The sequence below is a fragment of the Callionymus lyra genome, chromosome 2 (assembly GCF_982586985.1).
Source record: "Callionymus lyra chromosome 2, fCalLyr1.hap1.1, whole genome shotgun sequence".
NCBI lineage: Eukaryota > Metazoa > Chordata > Actinopteri > Syngnathiformes > Callionymidae > Callionymus > Callionymus lyra.
The window spans coordinates 18,464,998-18,492,884 of record NC_141819.1 but is presented as its reverse complement, the minus strand read 5'-3'; the positions used below and the strand labels follow the sequence as shown (position 1 = coordinate 18,492,884).

The following is a 27,887-nucleotide window of genomic DNA, read 5'->3' as shown; positions in this document are numbered from 1 at the left end:
GTCAACATTATTTATCAATAATTTTTTCAGTTTTTGGCTTATTTTCATATTATTTTATAATTTGTAATTAAATAAAATGTGTTTTAAATAAAAATTATATTTAATTTTATATATATGGCATTTGTTCATTTTTGTTAGCGTCCAGTTGCTAGATGTCAGCAGTCATCTAAAAGCAGAGCTAAAGGAACAATAAAATACGATGACTGAGGACAAGAGGATACAGTTGACACCATGAGCTTTCAACGCCAATTTTTTTAAGATATTTTATATTTTGGCTTCACAATGAAAGCAGTTGTGTTACTTTGTCAAGAGTCATGTGGTCTGTATAGTCAGGCAGTACTACGAATACAAAAACCTTGTTCCCACAGTATCGCTATATAAGGTATTGTTGCCCCTGTAAGTGTCTTATGGCCAGAATCGTAGAAACCCCTATGTTTTAAGTAACTTTGGTTCATGGTCCTAAGTTTTCCATGATCACAATCATTACAACTGTAGTTCTATTGCAAGATATGTTTACTTGCTCTTCAGCGGTTCAGAGTGAAGTCCTACTTGTGGACAACAGGACACGCTTCATGAGTCGGCAAGGAGCCGGGTGAAGATGACAAAGGAGTGAAGTAGGATTTGTAGAGCGAGATAACAAGGTGCTCTCTAGGAAGGGCGATGCTTTCATGTTGTTGCTACTTGACAGATCAGGACACGAGCGGCGGCAGAAATACATGCAGAAAAAGCCGTTATCCTCGCTCCTCGCTCGACCCTCGTCCTCATGACGTGAACAAAAGCTCAAGTTCAGTCCCGTCAAGCTGTTCCTGGAAAGGCTGCTTCACGTCTTCTCTCTCCGGAGAGCAAAAAGGCATGAAAAGGTCCGCGGATGGATGATGCAGAGTATGCTGTGAGCACAGGTCGTGACCCTTCCTTCACCTCCGTGCTCCGACTCCCCTCATAGCGCCGGAGAGCAGACGGACCGACAAGGCTCGGAGCCGCCGATGATTAGACGGCGGTGGGGAGTTTGGACAGCTGCTCCCCGAGGGCAGATGATGCAGGAGGGCAGAGCGACGTTGCGTCAGATGATGTAGCCGAGCGGTGAACGTCGAACATGTTTTATTTATATATCTGGTGTGATTATGAGATTTTTTCTGTGTAATTATCACCAGCATAGGTTTGGATTATAGCCTCAGATTAGCTGGTTTCCTGTTGTGGATGCAGGCTCTGGAGAGAGAGAGAGAGAGAGAGAGAGAGAGCGGCGCATCAGTTATGTCTGCGGCGTGGTGCTCAGTCAGAGCCCCTCGACAGGAAACAGCCGACCCATCATCTGGTTCACAGAGTGAAATAATGAAACCCCAAGAGGGGGTCCGGGAGAGAAGGAGACCAGGATGTTGTTATTTTACCAACACTTGTGTAGATGGTAAATACTTGATGATGATGATGATATGACGAGGCTGTGAAGATCATGTCTTGTCATAAGACGATGGTAAACTTGGATGCAAATGCTTCCAGTGTCCTTAAATCCAATTATTCCACTTATTTCGAAAGATTGAACCCAATATTCACAATCTTTGATTCTTTTACAGACCAGGGAAAAGTGTGGCACGTGGGCCACTTGCCGCCCTTTGCCATTTTTTGTGTGGCCTGTTCCTAATAACATCATTTTATTATTATTTTTTAATTATTCTATGCAGTCTCAGGTCTCAATTAAACTTGTTTTTAAGACTTAAGTGTCCTTTTTTAATTCACTTTTTTTTTCTTTTAACTGCTCATAGCAATAATTAAATAAATAACCTATATGTTAAATACAACCCTTTCTTACCTCTTAAAATGAGTATCATATATATTCAATATTTTTATATATAAACATTATATTGAGCATTTCTTCTTTTTTAGAAACACATTTGTATTTTGTCTAACAAAACAACTGACGGCACTGAATAACAAAACTGATAAAGGTGAAAAACAGAGGTACACAAAACTAGAATAGAATATTACATATTCACAGTTGATGTTTTCTTTATTTTGTTGTTGTTTTGTTTTGGGGGGGTTGTTCTCTTTTTGAAAGATGTGTGCGTCCCCAGTGATGGAATACAAAACATTATTGTTCATTCATCTTTCATGGCGTTATCTTTATCAAGATCTTCAAAGAAGTGTGTGAACAGCTGAACACTGCACTGTTGTCACTTTAAATCCATCTCATGTACAGTTCCCCTCCCTTTCTTTTATTATTATTTTTTTTATTGTTATTTTATCTCGACTTTTTTTGCTATGTATATTTATTTTTATTTTTTTTGTTACGCCGATATTTGTGGAGGGACGGCAAAGAAAGAATTTCATTGCATAGGGAAACGTGTTTCTCGATGTATATGACAATAAACACTTTGAATCTTGAATCTTGAATCGTGTGTAAAATAAAGTATTTAAATGTTATCAAAATAACCTAATTTTTAGAATACATCTTAAGTCACGGTTCCTTATCTCAGTAGTGGACGTACACACGGTTACTTTAAGAGCTCTGATACACATTTGAGATCTTAAACATGTGTGGTTTGACCCTGACATACGCTTGCCTCTCCGATCCCCGCTCATCTCCCCGGTTGTGTGCTCCGTCCTCCAGGACTACGACCTGAGCCAACTGCAGCAGCCCGATGCCCTGGAGCCAGAGTGCGTGAAGGTCGGGATCCGGCGTCTGGACGAGAGACCTCTGCACCACGACCATCAGTATCCCCTGCGATCCGCCGCCCCGCATCCCGGAGACATCGGTGACTTCATCCACGAGGTAAAGCTCTTCTGGGATCCGCGCGGTGTCCGGCAGCGCATGAATCAGCAGTAAGACCTCAGCGCTTGGACCGGGGCTCCTCTCTTCCTCGCTGAGAAGACAATCTGTTCGCCCCGATCTCATTCTGCTGGTGTTTTTCTGCAGCATCGGAACAGTGTGTCGGGCTGCAGTGTGTGTGAGCTCACGTAATGATGCCTCTAACCTTCAGCGTGAGGTAGCAAGAGAGCAAGGGAAGTGGAGGCAGACGAACACAGTCCTGGATGTTGTTTTTTATCGCCTCTACTTCGGGGCGGTTTCGACGCATTAAGAAGTTTCCGACAACACCGAGGTTAAATGTCGGCTCTCTTCTGATGTCTTGAGTTTTGCTTAAGAAGTCTTGATCTTCACCACGGCCCGGACTTTGTCCCTGATCCTGTTTCCAGTGTGGCGGCCCCCCCGGGACGGCTTTTTTTGAGATCCTCACGCCTTTTCTGGGCTTCGTCATGACCGGGAGCGGAGGATGAACTCGCTCGCTCTCTGAGACCTTTGACTAGAGCGGGATATACGGTGAATCGATTGGAAGCGCTCACTAGCTTTCTCATTCAAAGTTTGGATTTTTAGTTTCTATGAAGTCGGCAAACAAAAGATGAGCTTGTTTTCAAAAGCATTAGCTTGAAAAGTGTTTATCAATGGTTCACAGTGTGATAACACTCTGGTGCACGACTTGAAACTGTAGTGATGCAGTAGAAATTATACAAATACAAATAATATAATATAAATTAATTTAACAAATACTTTTTTTTTTCTTGTTTCTTTGTTGCTTTTGGTGATTTCTGAGATTCGCTGAAGTAGATTAAAAGTAAGTAAGTAAGTAAGTAATTTTTATTTGTATAGCGCTTTTCCAGACCAGGGTCACAAAGTGCTTAAACAATCAAAACAATATTCAATAAAGTATATATTTTAAAGATCAAGATAAAACTGATAACACAACAGGAGTTCGAGAAATTCAAGGAAAAGCCTGAACAAATGAAACGTCTTAAGATGTTTCTTGAAGGAGTCAGTAGATCATCAAACACAGAGGGAGAGGAAGATCGTTCCAAAGCTTAGGAGCAACAGCCTGAAAAGATTTCTCTCCTCTGGTCCTGAACCATGTTCAGGAACCATCAGTAGATTCTGATCCACAGACCTCAGAGCCCGAGCTGGGGTGTAAGGCTGGATCAGATCAGTGATGTAAGGAGGAGCCTGACCATGAATAGATCTGAAAGTAAGAACCAGAATTTTAAAGTTGATCCTGAAAGAAACTGGAAGCCAGTGAAGAGTTTTAAGGATCGGAGAAATGTGAGTTCTTCTACTGAAAGAATGCTTTATTTTCCCCAAACTCAGGATTACCAATCCAACCCTGTTTTTGAAACAAAAATAGGCATCTCTGTACCTGAATGTCTCTTCATCCTCTGGTGTGAAGTCACGTGTGAAGTGGGATTATCACAGCGACGAGTGTGTCTTGTAGAAGATGGAAAAGGATAATCCCAGATACGACTTGTGGTCGTTCGATGCTCAACCATCAGCAAACTGGTTTCCATGCACACGTTGAAAGCTCAGATTCCCAGCAGGTCAGTGGAGCGTCGGTAATCTCTGAAAAGTTGATCTACTAGTCTGGATTATATGGCCTCAGACGATTCCTCAATCTGGATTACTAATTGGAGGTTCAGGTAATCCCACCAACTGACTAAAGTTATTCCGATCAATGCTGACCCTTGTCCTGTTTGTCTGTGTGTACATGTCTGTGTGTACATGTCTGTGTGTACATGTCTGTGTGTACATGTCTGTGTGTACATGTCTGTGTGTGGTGGCATCTATATGCTTTGGTGTGTAATAGTGTATGTGTGCTTGTTCTTGTGTGTGCCCATGTGTGTCTATGTGTGCAAGTTTTTGTGTGTACATATGTGTGGGTCTTTGTGTGCCTGTGAGTCAGTGTGTGTGTCTGTGTAGACTTCTGTGTTTGTGTGCATGTATCTGTGCATGCATGTGTATCAGTGTGTGTTTTCACAAGTGTGTCAGTGTGTGCGTGTGTGTAGACTTCTGTGTTTGTGTGCATGTATCTGTGCATGCCTGTGTATCAGTGTGTGTTTCCACAAGTGTGTCAGTGTGTGCGTGTGTGTACATGCGTGTGTTAGTGTGCATGTATCTGTGCAAGCCTATGTATTAGTGTGTGTTTGTGTTTCCACAAGTGTATCAGTGTGTGTGTCTACGTTTCCACAAGTGTATCAGTGTGTGTGTGTCTGTGTTTTCACAAGTGTATCAGTGTGTGTGTGTGTCTGTGTTTTCACAAGTGTATCAGTGTGTGTGTGTCTGTGTTTCCACAAGTGTATCAGTGTGTGTGTGTCTGCGTTTTCACAAGTGTATCAGTGTGTGTGTGTCTGTGTTTCCACAAGTGTATCAGTGTGTGTGTGTGTCTGTGTTTTCACAAGTGTATCAGTGTGTGTGTGTGTGTGTGTGTGTGTGTGTGTGTCTGTGTTTTCACAAGTGTATCAGTGTGTGTGTGTCTGTGTTTCCACAAGTGTATCAGTGTGTGTGTGTGTCTGTGTTTTCACAAGTGTATCAGTGTGTGTGTGTCTGTGTTTCCACAAGTGTATCAGTGTGTGTGTGTCTGTGTTTCCACAAGTGTGTCGGTGTGTGTGTGTCTGTGTTTCCACAAGTGTATCAGTGTGTGTGTGTCTGTGTTTCCACAAGTGTATCAGTGTGTGTGTGTCTGTGTTTCCACAAGTGTATCAGTGTGTGTGTGTCTGTGTTTTCACAAGTGTATCAGTGTGTGTGTGTCTGTGTTTCCACAAGTGTATCAGTGTGTGTGTCTGTGTTTCCACAAGTGTGTCGGTGTGTGTTTGTGTGCATGTCTTTGTGTGCCTGTGTATCAGTGTGTGTGTCTCTGTGTTTCCACAAGTGTATCAGTGTGTGTGTGTGTCTGTGTTTACACAAGTGTATCAGTGTGTGTGTGTCTTTGTTTCCACAAGTGTATCTGTGTGTGTGTGTCTGTGTTTCCACAAGTGTGTCGGTGTGTGTTTGTGGGCATGTCTTTGTGTGCCTGTGTGTGTGTGTGTGCGCACAAGTGTATGTCTAGATGTGTGCAAGTGTGTTTGTGCGCCCGTGTCCGTCTGCACTGGTGTGTGTTGGATCGCTAAGGCTGCATAAAGACGTCTGCCAGCAGCAGCGTTGAATAATAGACAGACGCTGTCAAACATGGCTGATGGAGTCGCCTTCCAGCCGTCAGACATCACAGACTCCGACTGCCCTGCTGCTCCACTCTCTCCACAACCTTCCTGCAGCATCACATCCACCAACGTTTAGGTGCTGTTAAGTCATTTATGCTGGACAGCGACATGTGTGTGGTGGGTGATGGGGGGGGGGGGGGGTCAATGCTCAGACAACGTAATCTGCTGAATCGTCTTTCTAGAGATGGAGCAGCATCTGTCTAGGCTGACCCAAATCCCCCCCCCCCCCCCCCCCACACACACTCTAATCTTCCCCAGCACTCCTGCTGTCCACCGTCAGCCCCCCCACTCACGCCCCTGCTGTCCCTGGACTTCACGGAGGGCGCAGAGGCTAATGTGGACGAGCGAGGGGGCCGCCTTGGCCGGAGGAAGTTTGACATTTCTGCTTCCCAGCGGTTCCAGAAAGTGAATTTTCCTCCTTTTCAAACATTTCTAAAGGTCCGCACGGGTCACCGGAGCCGGTTTGAGGGGTTTAACAAGGGTCTTACTGCGGCGCCCCGCTCGCGCCCTGAAAGGACAAGCTTCCTATACGCCACATACTGTACACTTACTTCACAAGTATTACAGGATTACGGTAATCCCGCTCTGGATATCGTCCTCTCTCAAGCGTAGGAAATCCAACTCCCTTCAATCTTCGCCGTGTTGCTCTGCCAACTGCTAAATCTTCTGCATCCCGTTTTAATGAAGAGAAGGTTCGACGCCACCGCTTAGCAAATATTTAACACAACTTTTTTGAATTCCTCCGCTTTCAGAAATGATGAGTCGGAAACTCCGGGGATTATTCTGTGATATCAGTGGGCTGTGAACGCCTCTGATCATTATCCAGCATCAAACTGGCTGCGTGTGAAAGATTTGCTCAGACGGTCGACGCAGAGACCCAGCGGGGGGTGCATCGCCGTGACAACACGCCGCTCGAGGTTGTGCGCACGAGTCCGCGTGGACGCCGATCAACCGCCGCTCGTCTCAGTCTCGCTGCCTTAAAAACTCCTGATGCCAGAGTCGGCATCTGCAGATATGATGAGAGGAATGTCAGAGATCTGCCGCACTCAGGATATAGTCATTTAGAATTCAGTTTATTTTGATTTTTACAGTAGTTATGTAGTTTTAAAAAATCACTTTTTCTGTTCCACGTTAAGTTTTTGACTGGATAATAACAAATTCAATGAAAGATGAAAAAGAAAAGAAAGAAATGTAAAGCGAGATAATGGATTATTTCGTCTACTGAATCTATTTTTAATCGCACCTAAAATGGTGGAGCCTGACTTTTTTTTTTTTTAACTCGTGTATCAGCACAAAAGACATGTAACATACATATAAAACGATGAGTAATATTAGTATAAGTCATGTTTTGAACAGATGCGGTTCTCGTCGTTTATATTCTGCGGTTCTCCGAGTGTTGCCACCTTCAGTTCCAGCAGCTGAATATGATGTTGTTTTGTCTCAATCATTAGAAATGCTGGATCAAACATCAGGTCTAATCAGAATCAGAATCAGAATCAGAATCCTTTATTTGTCCCACGAGGGGAAATTCGGTTTAAACGGCAATATACAAAAATAAAAACACCCAGAAATAAAAATAAAATTAAAAAAATCTAAATAGAATAGAATAAAAATCTGCCCTATATAATATATATACACTAACATATTTACAAAAATAACAAGACATTTTACCAAAACAATCCATGTCTACTTTCTACACTAGAATTTACTTGTTGGTAAAAACCAAACAAAAGAACAAGTTGAGTTGAAAAGAGCCTCAGAAAACATAATGGAGACGATACTTTCCAAAAAAAAGTTCAATTATGGTCGGACAAAGATTATTTTATTTTTTTGGAATATTTTTTCCAGGGTTTTTGAAACTTGAAACTATTTTGGGACAAATTGTCGAACCTCTTTATTATTCATGGTTTCTGCTGGATGAGAAGATGTTTTTTAGCTGCCGTGGTAGGACTCATCTAAAACTGACACTAGTTGTATGTGAGTTTGTGTTGGTGCCATTATTAGAAATCAGAAACTATAGAATGTTGGTGTCTTTCACACACGCAATTTATAAGTATGATGGTCTGATGAAGCTTCATGAAGCAGTGTCATTACTGTCAGAGTCCACTAGATGGCGGCCTCTACACTATTTTCCTTTGTTTTGAGCAACTGTTCTAATGAAACATTACCTTATTTTTAAACTGATGGCGCCACCTACTGACCTCAAAACAACATGACACTGCTTCATGAAGCTTCATGAGACCGTCATACTTATAAGCAAACATCTAGTCGACTTCCAGCAGCTCTGCTGGGTCCAGAGAACTTTCCTGGACCAGAGTTGTTTAGCGCCAGGCGTAGGTCCAGCAGTGAAGATGACGCAGCTTCAGTGTTTCTTCTCTGTCGTTCTCTCATGACCTCGTAATGAAGATGAGTGACGCCGCCCTCCTCGAAACCTCACCCTCCTCTCTCTGTGTCTCCAGGGCCTGAAGGCGGCGGACAACGACCCCACGGCGCCCCCTTACGACTCCCTGCTGGTCTTCGACTACGAGGGCAGCGGCTCCACCGCCGGCTCCCTCAGCTCGCTGCACTCGTCCTCCAGCTGCAGCGACCAGGACTACGACTACCTCGGCGACTGGGGGCCGCGCTTCCGCAAGCTGGCCGACCTGTACGGCGGGGGCGACGACTAGCGCCCCCCCCCCCCCTCCGACCCGACCCCAGCCCTCCTCCGGACCTCACGCCCTCGTTCCCCCCTTTTGACCTACACCGGAGCGAGAGTCGGGAGGAGAAAGCAGCACTTCTGTTAAGAGACACTTTTGGGACCACGCTGACCCCACCGGGCCCGGCGGGAGGGTCAGCGCCAGGACTGCAGCAGACCTTGTGACGTTGACGGGCGACAGAACGACAGCCATGAACACTTGAATCTCACAGTACAGGAGCACCGGGTCAAACGTGCCTTTTTGTACATTCTCTCCATTGTGTCGTCGCGCCCCCTGACTCTCTCTCTCTCTCTCTCTCTCTGTCGCACTGAAGTGGTTTTTCATCAGGAGCACTTGGTCAGTGTTTCCCTCCTCGTCAGTGTCCACCTCACCTGAAGATGTGTGTGTGCGAGAGAAGTGTGTGTGTGTGTGTGTGTGTGCGGCTCCCTCAGAGACACACTGGATGAAACACCGAGAGCGTCCGATGCATGAACCCGTCAGAGGAGCAGCTTTTGTTGGTGCAGCTCGGCGTGAAACACCGACAGTGACCTGAACACGTAGATGTTCGCTCTCATTCTACAGCTTCGTGCCACGTGTCCTTCCTTCACGTCCTCCTCCAGCTCCGCTCGCTTCTTCTCCAAGAGGGTTAAAGGACGACGAATCACGTTTTTTTTTCCTTCATGAACGTTTACACGATAAGGGGTTTACCGGAACGTGGTTATCTCGTCCACGACGTATTGTGCCAGTAACTCGGCGGGAGAATCCACCGATGATCGAGAGGTTCTCGCCCAGTGAACCTCACGACTGTAGAGTCTGAAGTTCACTGTGGAGGCTTTTGGGATAAAAGCTCATTTATTTGCCAGAGTTTTCACGTTAATTCACAGTTTAAAATCCCGAAAAAACGATTATTTACTTTGAGTTCGGTGTGTGGAAACACCTTTACTTTTCTCGCTCGGCACAGCTGCCAACCCCGAGACAAGTGCGATCACATGTCTGCCATGTTCCTCAGCTGCTGGGAAGAAGACATGTACAGCTCCGTAGATCCTCCCCTCTGTCGCTCCGACGCTGCGATCGCTTAAGCAGCCGAGCGCGGACGGCGAGAGTCGGAAAGCCAAGTTGTGTAGCACAGATTCCTCTTCATACTGTGGTGGATTCAGGACAAAGACTCGTCTGTCAGCTGAAGACCTGCCTTAGTGTGCTCTGGTTCCCTCCAGCTGGCTCCTCACTGTAAACTCAAATGTACAGATTGTATTGTTTTTTTTCTCGTTCTTTTTGGTTGTGCGTTATGATGATGATGATGACATGCTAATATTCCTTGTAAATGTGTCATTTGGATTACAAATTAAACAAATTTTGCATGTTTTTATCTTTTCATTGTGAGCTTCACCGTGTTCTTCTCATGCGAGGTGAAAAAGGCTAAAGAGTGGAAGCTGGTTTTTGATGGAAAGGTGTGAGAACTCGCAGCCGGATCAGAGCGGCGTCAGATCGCTCGTGACATGAGCCCTATTTTCAGATTCCTGCTCGACAGTGGAATGATCGTCTGACTCGTTCACAGCTCGGCAGAGATCAGTGACGTACAGCGTCGGGAAACTGGGGAGCAAAGTCTTTTAAAAGATAATATTATCGAGTAACATTTGGTCGGCAACTTTAAAGATTTTTTACCAAGTAAGTTTATATAATGATTAAAAACATTTTTCGTTTTAACAATTTGTATTAATTGGACAATTTATAAATGAAAATGTAATTAAAAAAGTATTCTGGTTACATCTATACAATGTTAATATTAACACTTGCTCATACTTTGTTACTTGTTTCTTATTTTGAAAGATACTTTTCCTACCATGTTATGACTAGTTTTCTGACGGTAGTGATGGACTGGTGAAGCTTCATGAAGCAGTGTCATGTGGTTTAGAGGTCAGTAGGTGGCGCCATCAGTTTAAAAAGGATGTTTCATTAGAACATGGTGTCAATAAAGCTTCATGAATCAGGGCCCACTATATGACTCTCCACCTTATTATCTTTTTTAACAGATATAACTCGTGATTTTTAACTGATGGCGCCACCTACTGAAATCTTATACTCAGGACACTACTTCATGAAGCTTCATCAACCCATCACTAAACATCAGGAAGTGTTTCTTGAAACTTGAAAAGCAGATTTTAATTATATTTTCAGGAGATAAAAGGAGAAGAAACTGGTGGTGTCTCTGTGTTTCATCAGGATCCAAGAATGTTTTGAAGGATTTGTCCATGACTTTAATGGACAGACTCTGACAATTAAATAACAAAATGAAAACAACTTCCTTGTGACTCTGGTAAAATGGGGGGTGTTTTCTTTTAATAAATGGATGTCCAAGCATTAAACATTTAATTGTAGCTCAGCTACTCTGATTTACACAATTTTGCTTAAAATGGTTGAAAATATCAGCTCATTCATTACAGCTGAGGTTCAATTCCTAGTAACGTTTGTCCTTTTTTCTCCCATAAAATGTAACGGTGTGTGATATTAGTTTGTTGACAGAGGTGTGTACTCTCTGAGTGTACCTTGTGTGTTGTGAAGTCCTCTACTCTAGATCCCCATTCCTCAACCTTTTATTTGGGTGCATGGAAGAAACAAAAAAACGAATCGCCCTTTAACTGTTGTAGTGCATTATGGGACCTCATTCTGACACTTTTCCCCATCATGCTTACCTGTGTATCTCCGGCTTGCTAGGATCAGGTCATTAAACACACAAGCACACACACATAAACACAAACAGGCTCAAGTATGTACACACATTTACAAAAGAGACACTCTTTTGTACAGGCACACAAACATGTACACACAGACACACTTATGTATGGACACACATCGCACGAAAATGTACACAAACACATGTACACGGTCAAAGCTCACATGGACATGTACACACAGACACACTTATGTCCAGACACACATAACAGAAATACATGTACAAGATCACACGTCGCACAGAAATGTACACACAGACACACTTATGTATGGACACACATCGCACAAAGATGTACACAAACACATGTACACGGTCAAAGCTCACACGGACATGTAGACGTACACACACTTAATACAAAAAATGTACACACAGTTGTCACTGGTGTTTGATGACTTTGTGTGTGTGTCTGTGTCTTTTTTTTAGGAGGGGGGGGACTTTGATTCACACACACACACACACACACACACACACACACCCCCACACACACACACACACACACACACACACACACACACACACACACACACACAACACCATGCAAGTATGCTGAGGCCTCAAAGTCCAGAGTCCAGGCTGCATGAAACTGGTTCTGGTCTGTCTTGTCCCGGTCACTGCTGGTGTGAGGCTGACACTGACCTCCTGCTGCTCGCACCAGTTGAAGAGAAGAAGTCCTCGCATGACATCAACTCTTCCACACAAGCTGGCCCCACCATTGTGTGCATCCGCTGCTCCCTGGCTCCCGGGGGCCCCCTGCTGTTCACCGGGGATCCATCACTCGCGCTGGTGACTACATTAGGGAAGATGTATCCTCATGTAACTTGACATTTGCTGGCAGCACAGAGGGTTGGAATGAAATATTAAACTGACACCATTGATCATTTATTTACTTCTATAACTCATTCATGTGGGTTTTTTTCTTTCATTACTGAGGCCAGATCTTCATGGTTTATTCATTTATGAGTCATCTTGTGTTTTACTGGAGGCTCCGTAGATCACGACGACTTGTGTTGCTCGAGGGTCAGACCGACCACTTGTCTCAGCGACAGGTGAAAACAAGACTCGTCTTTTTTTCCTGCACCGTACATGTGCTCTTCATTATTTTTTAAAATCACTGCTTAACAAGGTGTTTTGGCCTCTAGCTCAGCTCTTTTCTCATCCTGCCCGTCAAGTGTGTTGGTTTTCCTCATCGTCTCCAGTCTTAATTCTTCTTTTTAATTTCCTCACCTCCATCTGGTCTTTGAAAACTACACGCCTGAATAAGAAAAAATGTGTCTAATTTGGAGTAAAAAATTATTACAAACATTTTACTTTCGAGGCATTGTTCAAAATTGAATATACAATTTATTTTTTCTCCTTGATGCACACACATCCATGGCTACACGATTGTGTAACTAAACAATAAGTTATGATATTAACAAAGTTTTTATTCAAATGGTATCAATACCAGGTGTTTAAAGGGCACCTAATGTGCTGATTTAAGTGTGTCCTAAATTGTTCTAGGACCTCTATTATACTCATCAGTATGTTTATTTTTGCACAAAACTATCATTTAACAAAGATATTTACAGTAGAAAATACGCTTAAGCCCCGCCCACTTAAAATGCGCCGTTTCAGCTGAGACTAGTGCTGTTTCTCAAATCGCATACTTCTCTTGGTATACTAGAAGTTAGTATGCATCAGGATAGTGTACGTACTAACTAGTACGCAAATTCTCAACAGATAGTATGTCTCAAATCAAACACTGCTGCTACGCACTAACAGGAAATGACGCGACAGCTTCTTCTTCTACTTATATTTAACGATATTTGCAACCAGCTGTTTGTACACTATCCCCGACACCTGCTGGCAGATCGTTTTGCAAGTTTGGAAAAAGAAATAACTAAAAAATATGAGAAACGAAACGTATATATTTATGGAAGACGTGTCTTCCTCCTATTGTTTGCTGAAAATGCACCTGTAAGTACATGAATATATATATGCATATATAAATGCATATATATATATATATATATATATATATATATATATATATATATATATATATATATATATATATACATATATGCATATATATATATGCATATATATATATGCATATATATGATGTAACTTCCGTTTAAAACGTCACTAAGATGGAGCCGTTTAGGGTAGATAGTGTCCATCGAACCATACTCAGTTTTATGGGCGTTTTAGTATGCCAACTTAGTGTGCATGGCGCACTAAATTTCGCATACTAAGAATTGAGACGCACTAACAATACTAACTTTGAGTACGCAATTATGCGATTTGAGACACAGCATATATCTTTTCCGAGCAACCACGCCCACTCTTCTCTGATTGGTCACAAAACACGATTTGCATTCAAGGACTCAAGTAAATTTCAAACTCACCCCTAAAACTCCCGTTTTGTACATTAAAAACGAATAATAAAAATAATGTTTGCTGCTTAATGTACCCATAACAAAAACACCTAAAGGCAGAAGTAACTCTCACCATGTTTACGTAAATATTTTTTTTGTTTCACGATTAATATTAACTGATTTAGGGCTTCTAGGGGAGGACACCTGCACCAGAGTGACGTCAGAATGTTTAATTTGAGCCGTAATCTCGTTTGGCGAGATTTCAGACGGGAGACGCTTAACTCTGGATGATGATTTAATGTACGCTATTTTAAATTTGAATCCTATTTGCAGACCCGTCATCTCCACACTTCCTGTTGCACACCGCCGCCGAGCAAGGTGTCGTCGTGGAGATAGAGTCCAAATAAAGCTAAAAAAGAGAGAGAGGGGCGAGCGAGGAGTCCTGCGGGGATGAGTGTTTTAAACACAGCTCCTATCTTAATCCTCTTCCTCTTCCTCCTGCCCACGTGTGAGCGCCGAAGATGATGGAGGCAGATGGAAGTGACGCTAACGTTCTTCAGATTCAATTTACCCGCACGACTCTGGGAGATAAATCTTGTCATTTTTATCTCCTTCTGAGTTTTGAAATCTTCCAGGGGATCTAAGGAAGAAGAGGTGGAAGTGAGCGGGGACCAGTATCATGACGGGGATCAACTCGGGTGACAGAAAAATGTTTAGTTCAGGTTTGGCCAAAAGGGGGCCGTTTGTTAATTCTAAACTGCAAACTTTTTAAAGACAAGAAAGGATGGCGAGTCAATAAAAAAAACATTATATGAAGATATAGACTTTTTACTCTGCAGCGAGAATTCTGACCCGCTCCACTAGAAGAACTCACATTTCTCCGATCCTTAAAACTCTTCACTGGCTTCAAGTTTCTTTCAGGATATTTTTTTGTTTTATCTTGCCCTTTAAAGTATATACTTTATTGAGTATTGTTTTGATTGTTTAAGCGCTTTGTCACCCTGGTCTGGAAAAGCCCTATACAAATAAAAATTACTTACTTACTTACTTACATTTTTAGCCACGAGCTAAGCTAGCTAAGTATACAGTTTAGTTTAAAACTTTCTTCGTAACAATTGTGTGTCGTAGAGTATTAAGGTGAATCTTAATTCACCTTATCTTACCAAGTAAAAAGAGAAAATAGTGTTGAAACTTAATATGAGTTTTGTGTCTTCATCCTTCAGCCGCGAACGACGTTAGCGAAGACAACGTTAGCGTCAACATCAACATCATCTTCAACAAGTCTAATTACGCGTCACACGTCCACCTGCCGTAGTCACTCATCCGTTGATGTGTTTATTAGTGACGATGTGTGGCACGAGGTGACAGTGTTGAAGTGTCGCTCGTTGAAGATTGTTTTAGATCTTCGCCAGGTTGTAAATATTCATTTCATCTTCACAGATAATGAGGGAACGTGGGGTTTGTTAGCTTCTCTGTTTGGATTGAAACAACGCCCTCTTGTGTTGGGGTTTATATTTTAGTGTTTATCTATCTATCTATCTATCTATCTATCTATCTATCTATCTATCTATCTATCTATCTATCTATCTATCTATCTATCTATCTATCTATCTATCTATCTATCTATCTATCTATCTATCTATCTATCTATCTATCTATCTATCTATCTATCTATCTATCTATCTATCTATCTATCTATCTATCTATCTATCTATCTATCTATCTATCTATCTATCTATCTATTTATCTATCCATCCATCCATCCGTCTATCCATCCATCTGTCTATCCATCCATCCGTCTATCCATCCATCCATCTATCCCCCATCTGTCTATCCCTCCATCCATCCAGCCCTTCATTAAGCCATCCATGCCTACATCTATTCTCCATCTGTCTATCCCTCCATCAATCTGTCCATACATCCATACATCCATCTGTCTATTCCCCCATCCATCCTTTCATCCATCCATCCATCTAATCTCCCTCTGTCTATCTCCCATTATCCATCCATTCCAACCCTCTTTCTTCCACCCACCCACGCATCCATCCATTAATCTCCCACTATTGTCAGAATCTTAATTATTCTTGTGTATACTTCCATATTTAAGTAAGCAAACTTTATTTTTAGTGTCTTTCACAGACCAGGGTCACGACTGTATGTCTATCATTTACTTCCCCATTTTGTTCTTTTTCCCGCAAGTAATTCGTTTTAGCTGTGTTACTTATCTCTTGTTAATCTCTTTTTTTTCTTTTGTTTTCTCTTGTGTAAGACTAGTTAGTTTTTTTACCTTTTTTTTACTGGGTTTTCTGCCTGATCTTAACTGCTTTTGTGTCTGACCCCTGGCTTCATCTTCACCAGCCCAGATCTGTCTATCCATCCATCCATCCATCCATCCATCCATCCATCCATCCATCCATCCATCCATCCATCCATCCATCCATCCATCCATCCATCCATCCATCCATCCATCCATCCATCCATCCATCCATCCATCCATCCATCCATCCATCCCTCCCTCCATCCCTCCATATCCCTGAACTATTACTCTAAAGAATTTCTGATTTAAGGTCATTTTATGCAACTTTAACCCAAAATCCATTTAATATGTTGGCATTACTTACACGATCCGCCCCTTCAGAGAACAGTAGCAATGAACCAGGAGGAAAGAGTTCAGGTGTGGTTTGGGAAAGAAGGAAAGTTTTTCTCAGACAGTTTTTTCTCAGAACACATTATTTGTAATTTCAGCAACATCTTGCCAATAGTTTTCCTTTATCTTTTTTTGAGATCCTTGTCTGAACTTCCTGAAGCTTTAATATATTTCTTCACAGAAGCTCATGTCTATTACAACAAAAAATAATTCATGTGTGTGTGTCTGATTGTGTTGCTCGGCGTCTCTCGGACCAGCGGGAAAGTAATTGCCTTCCTCAGGTGTTCAAATTCCCATATTGACTCATTCATCATCAGAACGTTGATAACAAGATCCCTCATTGTTTCGCCTTTAAACTCCGGTGTATGAAATTAATTCACAAAGTAAAGAAGTTATGATTTATAGTTTCATATCAACTCCCTCTGGTCGCCTCTTAAAAAAAACCCTCCTCGTTAGAAGGTTTTCTATCGATCACGGTCGCCCGTCCCCGAAGAGTCTCCTGGACATGTTATTATTTTGGTGATGGTTGGATCAGAAGAGACAGCAGAAGCCGCCGCCGTGTTACCTTCTCTGATGATATTGCCTCATGTTCGCTCTCCCCTCAGGCTCGCCCACAACGGACCCGCTCGCTCGCCAATTTCTCCAGGTGTAATGATCAATTGATTCTGTTACTCTCTTATTTACTGTCACACTCAGCTAAAGGGAGGAGGTGTCGAAGAATAACGCCAAGTTTTCTCCTGCAAGTCTGACCTTTTTTTTCTCGGTAGAAGAAAGAAACTGCCCAGACAGATCCCGAGAAATATAATTAGTGTCTTATCGGAGATTATTGAGGCGGAACAGAGTCTTTTCATTAGCCAGTCTGTGAGAAGTTGCTATGATTCATCCTCCCTCAGCCCTTCACCGTGATCCGCACATGAACCCGGCGCCGCAGACGCGGGTCACGCGTATAAACCACCGCACAGACGCCGCGTGAGACAGAGGCCGACCCCGGGGGGGTCTTCTGCTGCGCCTCCCTAATCCCTTCGATCGCTAAAATGAGAAAACACGGAATAACAAAATCGATGGGTCCTATAAACCCCGGCGATCTCTGCCGCCCTCGTTCACCGACACACTGACTCCTGCCGTTGTCATCAACGTCATCGTGCGGGAGGTTGAATGTTATGAAATGGGTTCAGGAGAAAATACACATGTTGGACTACATTAATAATTAATCCCTGTAGGTTTTTAACAATGTGAGAAAGAGTCAAACTTAAGGTGTTTCTTTGGATTAGTACTAAACCAACTGTAAGGAACTTATGTAAGTAAGTAAGTTAGTAATATTTATAGAGCGCTTTTCCAGACCAGGGTCACAAAGCTCTTAAATAATCAAAACAATACTGAATAAAATATATGCTTAAAAGATCAAGATAACACAGAGAACAACACAAGAGTTCCATAAAATCAACGAAAAACCATCTAAAAATGTCTTAAGATGTTTCTTGAAGGAGTCAGTAGATCATCAAACACAAAGGGAGAGGAAGATCGTTCCAAAGCTTAGGAGCAACAGTCAGGAAGGATTTCTCTCCTCTGGTCCTGAACCGTGCTTAGGAACCATCAGTAGTTTCTGATCCACAGACCTCAGAGCCCGAGCTGCGGTGTAAGGCTGGATCAGATCACTGATGTAAGGAGGAGTCTGACCATGAATTGCTCTGAAAGTAAGAACCAGAATTTTTAAAGTTGATCCTGAAAGAAACTGGTAGCCAATGAAGAGTTCTAAGGATCGTTGAAATGTGAGTTCTTCTACTAGAGCGGGTCAGAATTCTCGCTGCAGAGTTTTGTTTCAACTGCAGGCGAGACAGATCCTTCTTGTTTAGACATGAAAACAAACTATTGCAATAGTCCAGACAAGAAGACACAAGTGCATGGACTTGCACTGTTTTATTTTGAAGGCATTGTAAGGGAAGTAGATCGGTCTCTTGTTGTTATGGGTGTGTTCGACATGCTGAAAATAAAGAAGACGCGTGCACTGCACCGCTACAAGTAAAGTTCTAGCCTACTACGCTACGCTAGAAACATTTTTTGGACGCCGTCATTTTCTCTTGTTGGTCCCAAAGATTCCCGTTAGAAACAGTCGCAAACTTTCCAGTAGTGTTGCACAACGTTTGGCAATACCTACCATTTTAACAGTTAGTTTAATCATCTTAGGGGTGGGTCTAAATTAAGTAGAGAGTCAAAATGGTAGAAAAAGCAAAACAAGAGAACAGTAAGTCAAACTACAGGAAACAGCTGAATTTAAAGGTCTCATCTATGAAAAACCTTCTCCAGATTCATGAACCATGAACACTCAGATCTGATCGTAAGCAAGTGAGGATTTAATCCCAAATGTGAGAGTAGTTCATGGTAAAGAGTAATAATCATTCATCTCTGTCCATGAATAGACAATGATGACCATATAAGTAGGTGTTCTTGATCCTGTCCACCTGTCAGTCACGCGGCAAACAGAGATAGAAACACGTTTTTTCTGAAGCGGAGATGGAAATAACTTTAGGTGAAGTGGAGTTTTATTTTCTTTCATCTAGAAGTTTGACAGGTTGTGATCAGTGATCTAATTTCAGGCATGTATCAGACGAAGACTTGGCTGGTCCTGGTTTCTGGAGCAAATATTCTTTATCAACTAACTTTACCTCTTTCTGTAGAACATATTTCATTCTATATTCTATTAAACTGGAGGCAAATAAACGCACAAAAGAAACACTTCAGCCACAAGAGGAGTGAACTCACAATCTTCAATATCACCTGCTGACCTCTCAGGAAATATACCTGAAGATTGTTTACATATTTTCTCTTTTTAGATTTAGATTAGATTTTTTTTCCTTTATTAGTCTCACAAGTGGACATTTTAGTTACAGCGGCATCATGGGAAAACAAGAATACAATAAGCAAACGCACACACAAAACAAAAAAACAATTAAAAAAGGTTTAAAAAAAAACCACCTCAGAGCTGCAGTAAAGGCTGCTGTCCAATCTGCACCATCTTATTTATCCGAATATAAGTCTATATTCTATTGGACACGTCAGGTTGCTGGGCAGATTAGGGTGTCGTAGAAGTGTCCCCAGACGTGAACCTTTGACCCAGACATGGACCGTCATCAGACCAGTTCTGCGGTTGGAGAATGGCGCGTTCGGTTCCTCTTCACAGCACTGATGTCAGGTCAGCATTTCACACTTTTTAATTCTAACTTCACACTTACATCGTGGCCTGGTACTTTCCATGCACTCGGGTTAGATCGTACTTTGTTGAATGTTCAGTTTATTCTTTATTGGTTAATACAGTGTATATTTTATCTGTATTCTATAATTCTTATGCTTCATTACAATAAAATAAAAAAAATCATACTGTAGAAATGATGTCTCAATTAAGTCGATTTAATAAATAAAATATGAAAATAATCTAGTTTTTTTTTTAACCTGCTTATTGTCAACTAAATTAATAAATTTATTTTAATTTTTTGTAATGTTCATATGACGTTTTTCAAAGGCATAAGCGAATCGTCCATATATCAAAGAGCAATATGAAATAAAATTTCTAATAGTGACAAACATTATCTTAGTGCATTTTTTTAATTCACACAATCTCTACACTGATCAATGTCAGAATCAATTTCCTGCGGTTCATGTTTTACACATCAATCTGTTCTGCTCACGCTTCATGAATGAGACCCAGTGAGTTAAGTGAAGACTGTGTATCGTGGACGGAATATAAACAACTCGTGCTATTGTGATTTAACTTCCACACTAACATGAACTCAGACTAGGATCTATATTCATCTCCAAACGCCTCGTGGTCGTCTTACAACCACCACAACAAGACCCGGTTCAGGTTGAAAGTGTAATTATAAATAAGGTCTCCGTCCTTCGCTGATGTTCACCGCGTTGCAACACATCGTGAGGCTGAAGCAAACACGGAGACCTCCGACCCACATCAGCAGGGAGGTGATCCAGATCTTCCACGCCAGCGAATCAAAAGGCGTTCGGCAGTGAGTCGTATACGAGCGAACCGGAGTCTGACTCCGACCCCGGAGATGAATGTCTGACCCGCATCACCTTTTCGTCACGAGAAGCCGACGAGCGGGAGATGAATCAGTCGTTCCATCGCTGCCCGTCTTTTCGACCCGTGAAGTAGATTCTCGCCTCGACGTGGGCTTCTCTCTCTCAACTCGCCGCACTCAGAAGGAAGTCGCCCTCATCAGCATGCTGAGCCAGCGGTCCTTGTCCACAGCCACTACACTTTAATAATCCTCTCCAAAACGAAAAAAAAAAAAAGCCCTTCCAGGCCCTACTTCCTCCAGCTCCTCGCTCATGTCATGGTCACCACCTGCCCTTTTCTCTTTCAAGACGTTGCTGAGCGAGTGCGTAATGGATGCGAGGCGCCGAAGCATGTCCACCTCCTGTCGCCTGCCAAGATAAATGGAATGAGATGAAAGTATCTCACTCGGGCACACACGCTTTAATATTCATGTCAATTCTTCACTCCACATGTTAGATCACTCTTTCTGGGACTCCATTCATCACAGCCCGGCGTTCACGGCAACAAAATATGAACTAAACGCCTGAAATTGACGCCGACTGTCTCTCACCTGCGAGCAGCATTAGAGAGTCCTGTCGCTCAATGGGACGAACAGGAAGATGATCGGAAGTGAAACAAAGCATCTCCAGTTTCACTGTGAATATGTCTCGCTCTGCCGGAGAAAGTTTGGAACGCCCACCGAGTGAAAGTTAAAAACTCTGACTCTATATAAGTATTAGTTGTTCCAGTGTTGAGATACTTTTGCAAGAACTGGAGGCTGAAGCTGAAAGTTTTGTAGCATCTCAACGGGGGTTTCAGACTGAACTGATAACCGAGGATTATGGTTTGGATCTCTATTTGTTTATGGATCAACTCTTGGCTCAACGTAAGAACTGACGATGAAAAGTACATTTTTCCCAACAGCTCACAGGTCACTACTTTTACTCTCTTAATCGACGGAAAACGGTGAAAAACCACACATGACCATATATAATTCAAATTATTTACATAAATAAATAAAGGTTTTATTTACAAAGTTCTGCTATTAAATCCCCAAACAACTTTTTTTCCTTGCTATACAAGCCAGTGAATGGGTCGAAGGCATAAGTAGTATCTGACAACGATATCGTCGCAGAGACGGATCTGTCCCGGCAGTCTCTGAGACCCGATAGAGACTTAAAAAAGACACCTTTAACTCGTCTCCGAAAAGAAATCGAACATGTTTGAATTCCCCTCAAATTCCTGGCAACTGGACTGGTGTCGAGGAGAGGTTGCAACAGCCGACGAAGACTTGAGTCGATATCTAGTCTCCAGACCATTAGATTGAACTTGCAACGCTTTCAGTTAAAATACAACTACGAGGTCATAAAACATGTCGTCGCTTAGGTTTCGCTCAAAGAAACTGATTGCTTTTGCTTCATCCATTTCTTTATTCAATTTTAAACACAATCAGATACAGTGGAGTACACAGACACACTGTGAATCTCCAATGGTCCATTGTTTCACCTCACTCGTGAACCAAACTTGTCTTGAGAGTAAGACAAACCCTGCACTCAAACCAATTACTGCATCAAATGTTCAGCGAGTTCATTTTGTGTAGAAGTCGGCCAGTTCAAACTTCAACCCCCTAAAGAGACAAGTATACTTTTCTCCTTTTTTTTTTTTCTTTTTTGACAACCTGACAAAAAGACTTGGCCCAAACTTAGCAGACTCTCTATAAGTGACCAGAACATTGTTGCAGAAACTGTAGCAAAGATCAGGCTGAAAAAAAAAAAAAAAAAAAACGGTTTTGGGAGAATCACTGGCTGCAGACTGAGTAGCAAGTTATCAGCTCCTGCAACAGTCCGAGCAGTTCGAGCGTGAAGTCCAACCGACAAGCTTTGCATCTCATTAGTGGCCCCGAAACACAAAGTGTGTCCTGGGCGATAATTAACAAAGAAGAACCTCCGTCACTTCGCTCTTCTAATTAATATGTTTCAAGACCAACACGGCTCCCTCTCGTCCAGCCCCCCTTTAAAAGTTTTATCAGGACAGACGAGCCGCGGCCAGCTCTTTTCAACTCCACTAACTATCTGTCCTAACTTCCTTAAAACACTCGCTTCCCTTTGTGTCTCAGCCCAGCGCTCGGCTCCAGCCAGCCAACACAAAGGTGCTTCTAATTGCTGCTTCATGAGAGTCAAGATCTCTGCTCAGCTCCTCATCACGTCCACTTTTTTAAGAGGACTAATTTCCTTTCAGACTTCCTTGTCCTGTTACATTTACGGTGCGCTAACACTGGTGGATAAACGGTATCATTTCCCGTTGGCCGGTACATCTCCGCTGCCAAATAATGAGCACCGTGTCCTTCGTGACTGAGACTCATTTATTATGGAGGAATTCAAAGATGTTTCTGTCGTTTCTTCTTCTCTTTTGGTTGAGTGTAAAGTCGGTGAAATGACTGGGTTTACTGGTAGAGCAGCAGATGGACAGGATCATTATTAGCATACTATATAAACTATTTTTTTTGACATCTGAATATATATTGTAACATACCATCTGTTTTAATCCCTTTTGTCCTTCCTTTTCCGTCGAAATCAATATTAGATGGCAAATATTGATATTTTATTACACACATAATGGATTTACCGCGTTGTTATCATCAGTACTTGATCTCTCCTGTCCTGTTTGTGGGGGCGCTGGTCCCATACATTAGGGTGAAGCAGTCGTAAGCAGCAGCAGCAGAAGAAGCATTTAATTCCAATTTCATATATATACAAATCATACACTTTACAGTTAAAGTAAGAATATATGGGAGAAAAGAAATGAGCGAATCACAGCCTGGCAGTGGCTTTTTTCGAAGGCAGAAACTTCAAGCAGAACCAGACTAAGTGTTGGTGGCCTCCTGCTGTGATCGGCTGGAAGGACGGATGGGTAGACAGAGGGAGAGGGAGGGATAAAGTGAGAGAATGGAGGACAATAGGAGAAGAAAATAAGCAAGATTCTGGGGAAATGTGAGAATGAATCAAAGACCCACCCACAAGATTACACTACAAACTCTGTGAACTGTGGCTTTTACAAGACAGATGGCAAGATAAAATATGAAAGTAACAGTAGGAAATCCATCACAGTGAATGCATACCATATAAAACATGCTCAGAATCTCATTTAATTTTTATTATTTTGTTAGGACATAAATTAACTGGGTGTCATGACTCATCTCATGATTTTTTTTTTTTTTTTCTAGCCTGTGTGTTTTTTCTAATCACTGCTCTCTTGGTTTTTATTACAAAACATTTATTAATGTCAGTCCATTATATTTGTTTAATTTATATTATTTTCTATACATTAAGTATGCCATGATGTGTCCAGGTGGAACTGAAGCACTTTAATGTTATTCTCCAGGTCCTGGACGTGCAGTTAACCTTTATGTTATCCTTGTCTTGTTTAGCTCTAGTTGCAAAAGTAAAAACGAGTTGCTGCTAACTTTGCAGTATCAGAAACTCATTTTCTACCTGTGCAGAGTTTATTCCTTTTTTACCTTGTATGATGTTTTGGAATACATGTGTTTTCCTTATAATAATCAGATCTTCTCTTTTTCATTCGCATATATCATGATCTACATATATTGTTGATGAAATGTCCTGCAATTTATCAAATATCAGTCTCAAACACGTGTTGAGCTCCGTACAACTTACTGGCACAAAACACACACTCCACAGAGAGTGATAAATCCCTGAAAAAGATGATAATCCATACTTGTATCATCAGTTTGTCAACATTTGCTGAAAATCGTTATCGAAATCGTTTTGAGCCATTAGGCGACGAGACGGATGGATAAGAGGTAAACGTCTTCTCTATCTGACGCACATTAAACACATTTTATAACATATTTTCTTGTGTTGGTACTGTATAACTGGTTCGATCCCCGGAAAAAAAAAAAAATTCCCCATTAGCATCTTGATTGTTAAGAGTTGGCACAAAAACATCCCTCACTCACTCAGATAAAGATGGAATGGGTTTAAAATCTGAGCCTCTGTGGTAAACAACTGGCAGGATGCTGCGAGTGAAAGGAGAAGTTTGACGTTTAGTTACTGGAAAAAAAAAAGATGAAATCAGTTGAAGAGCCAGTTTTCCCTTGATAAGACATGTCTGATGTCTTTGGAGGGACATTTTCAGTCTTGCTTTACTGAAGTATAGAACTAACATACTGAGTACTGAAAACTGGAGATAACTTGAGTGTGATGAGTGTTTCTGATTCCGTAAAGGGCCAGTAGTGTGAAAACCCAACTCTCCTGACTCACTCACATGTTTCAAAATGTTGAAGTATTTCTCTCCAAGATGCAGTAATACCCTCATGTTTTGAATTTATTACTTTATAAAGTTCTCCCCCGTCTGAAATCCCAGCGAATGAGAGGTTACGAGAGCAGAGTCCATTATGATGTAATAATGGCTTCACTTCTCCTCCAGCCAGCTGTAATCACGCCCCGCTTTGTTCATACAACAAGTCCCTTGGAGGTGGAGACTTCAGGGATTGATGGCATGCGGTGACTAACTTTGATGTTTGACCAATCACAGCAGAGTGAGCGTGGTTATTGTAAACAAGATTTAATCTCTAGAAAAACAAATTGTTTTCAGTGGGCGGGGCTTAAGATCATTTTCTAATGTAAATATTTCAATGTAAATAGAGTTTTTTTTACAAAAAAACGTACTGATGAATACAAAAGGCCCAAGATCTGTTTAAGACGCAGTTAACTCAACACATTAGTTGACCTTTAAAGGACCCATTATTCTCTGTAAAATATGTCTCAAGTTGCTCTTGACTGCTTCAAACAAGGTTTTGTTGTAAACGTAAAAAAAAAAAAAACATGAACATCCGTCTCCAAAAAAATGTTCATTTTATTATCACACTCCAATAACTTCAATAAGAGTAATCATGAGCCACAATGAAGACTCGCGGCGCTGCCACTCGCTTCGTTTTATGCCTTAAGACTCCTTTAATGTCGGGATGGACTTAAAGTACATAAGCACCTTAAAAACTCTATGGAAACTAATTTCACGCTTGGTTACACACACACCTTGTGAACAACAGCTCACAAGAGGCATGAACGTTCCGGCTGCTCTGACGCCGGCGCACAATAGGGGAGCCCAGGATTGTTTTATAGCGCGAATGTAGGTTGTTATTTCATCCATATTTCATCCAGACGTGTCCAATATGGCGATTTATGTAATGCACAAGTGAAAGAGATTAAAAAGCCTGAGCTTATTTTAATATGAATGAACGCATATTTGACGAGAATTCTTATAATACTTTGCATTATTCCTTGTGTTTAACTCTGCAGGAAGTGGAGACAAAAGAATCGTGACGGCATTGATCTGGAAGCTACAGTCGGTCTTTGCTCTCAAGATGTGAATGTTTTTATGAAACAAGGCCTTTTTTTTCGATTTTCACTTCATGATAACTAGTAGTAGAAAAATGTACGAACAATTCATCAACAACGTTTAAAGTAATAAAGCATTGAAAAGGTCCTTGATTTGTTGTTTTACTTTGACAGATGAATCCCACTGAAGAAACCCGCCTGAGGAGTTGTTGAGACCAAATGAATTCCCACTATCTATAAATTTGCAGCTTAAAAATATATAACACAACACAAGGGTAACTTGTCGTACTTTTATTCACTCAAAAGGCTGCAAAACTGAATAGTGGAAACCATGGCCACAATCTTTGCGCAAACTACAATCCCTTTCTGTCATGTCTTGATTATTTTATTGTGACACACTTCCTGTTTTGCTTCTACTTCTTTGAGTGTGTTTAGAATCTGTGCGCCTGTTGCTGCAACAGCTTTAGCTCTTGAACAATTACGCCATCAGATGTAGTGTATAAAGCCCCGCCTTTTTCAGCAGCAGGCGCCAGATTATAATCGGCGCTTCATGGTATGTCATGTTTGTATTCTTTCTGGACTTTCTGGATTTCCTTTTTTTGCTGTTCTTAGTTAACCTGGTGCCCGTGCCTTTTTGAAGTGTTTATAAGGATTTGTGTTTTTTCTCTTTGTTTTCCAGTCTTCCTTAGTTTTTCCTTGGCCCAGTTTGTGGTGCGCTTTATGTTGGACTGTGATATGTGTGGAGCAATAGCAATATTTAGTATATTGAAAGTAAGTAAGTAATTCTTATTTGTATAGCGCTTTTCTAGACCAGGGTCACAAAGCGCTTGAACAATCAAAACAATATTCAATAAAGTATATACTTTAAAGATCAAGATAAAACTGATAACACAACAGGAGTTCCAGAAAATCAAGGAAAAGCCTGAACAAATAGAAGCGTCTTAAGATGTTTCTTAAAGGAGTCAGTAGATCCATCAAGCGCAAAGACAGAGGAAGATCGTTCCAAAGCTTAGGAGCAACAGCCTGAAAAGATTTCTCTCCTCTGGTCCTGAACCGTGTGCGTGGAACCATCATTAGATTCTGATCCACAGACCTCAGAGCCCGAGCTGGGGTGTAAGGCTGGATCAGATCAGTGATATAAGGAGGAGTCTGACCATGAATAGCTCTGAAAGTAAGAACCAGAATTTCAAAGTTGATCCTGAAAGAAACTGGAAGCCAGTGAAGAGTTTTAAGGATCGGAGAAATGTGAGTTCTTCTACTAGAGCAGGTCAGAATTCTTGCTGCAGAGTTCTGAATCAACTGCAGGCGAAAGAGCACCCCTTTTCTTATTTGTTTATTTTTCATTATTTTATGTTATTGTGTGAGTTTTGTTAATTTGTATCACTCATGTGTGCAGAACAATTATATTTCTATTTTTAGACAGGGACAGGGAGTAAAACTCTAGCAGGCACTTTGGGCAGCTTTAGGGTCTTTGTGGGTCCGTTCGGCTCTAGATTCCTTCGATGAACAGCGAGCATGTGGGAAGCCGCCGAGTCAAGTGCTTGTGTGTTTCTGTTTACAGGTGGGTGAATGTACTAGAAAGTTAATAAGAGTGACGCAAATGGTAATATAATGTCAGTGATATGCGGAAAGTGTGATAGTTGTTTGTGTGTTAGACTGACAAAAGGCGTCTGAGTTTGTGCATTACCAAGGACATGTTATTGTATTTAAATTAGAAGTATGTATTGTATGTGCGCATGTGTGAGAATGTTGTGAATGTTTATGGTGAGACTGAGAATGGAAGGTTTGATAATATGTGTGAAGTTCAATGTTGGTCCGTTCGGCTCTCGATTCATTCGATGAACAGCGATCATGTGGGAAGCAGTCGAGTCAAGTGCTTGTGTGTTTCTGTTTACAGAGGAATAAAATCATCGAAACCAATGCATGCCTGGAATCTACTTTATAGTTTAAGTGTGCAACATATGGACACTAACGATTCTGGACAATTCTTTGTGGGACTCTTGTTTATTTTGTGGGAGTGGTTCTCTTAAAACATTTTTGTGTAGAATCCGTTTTTTGCCTGT

At 41.6% G+C, this 27,887-nt stretch overlaps 1 protein-coding gene across 1 annotated transcript in view; it reads left to right on the top strand.

The window, feature by feature from the left end:
- Positions 1 to 10,047, top strand: part of LOC148085773 (cadherin-2-like) — a 68,690-nt gene extending 58,643 nt beyond the window's left edge. The window contains exons 15-16 of the mRNA XM_087783861.1: positions 2,603 to 2,764; positions 8,469 to 10,047. Of these exons, the coding sequence (XP_087639987.1) occupies positions 2,603 to 2,764; positions 8,469 to 8,675 (369 nt within the window). The 3' untranslated portion in view covers positions 8,676 to 10,047. The remainder of the gene's footprint in view (positions 1 to 2,602; positions 2,765 to 8,468) is intronic.
- The last annotated feature ends 17,840 nt before the right edge of the window (positions 10,048 to 27,887 follow it).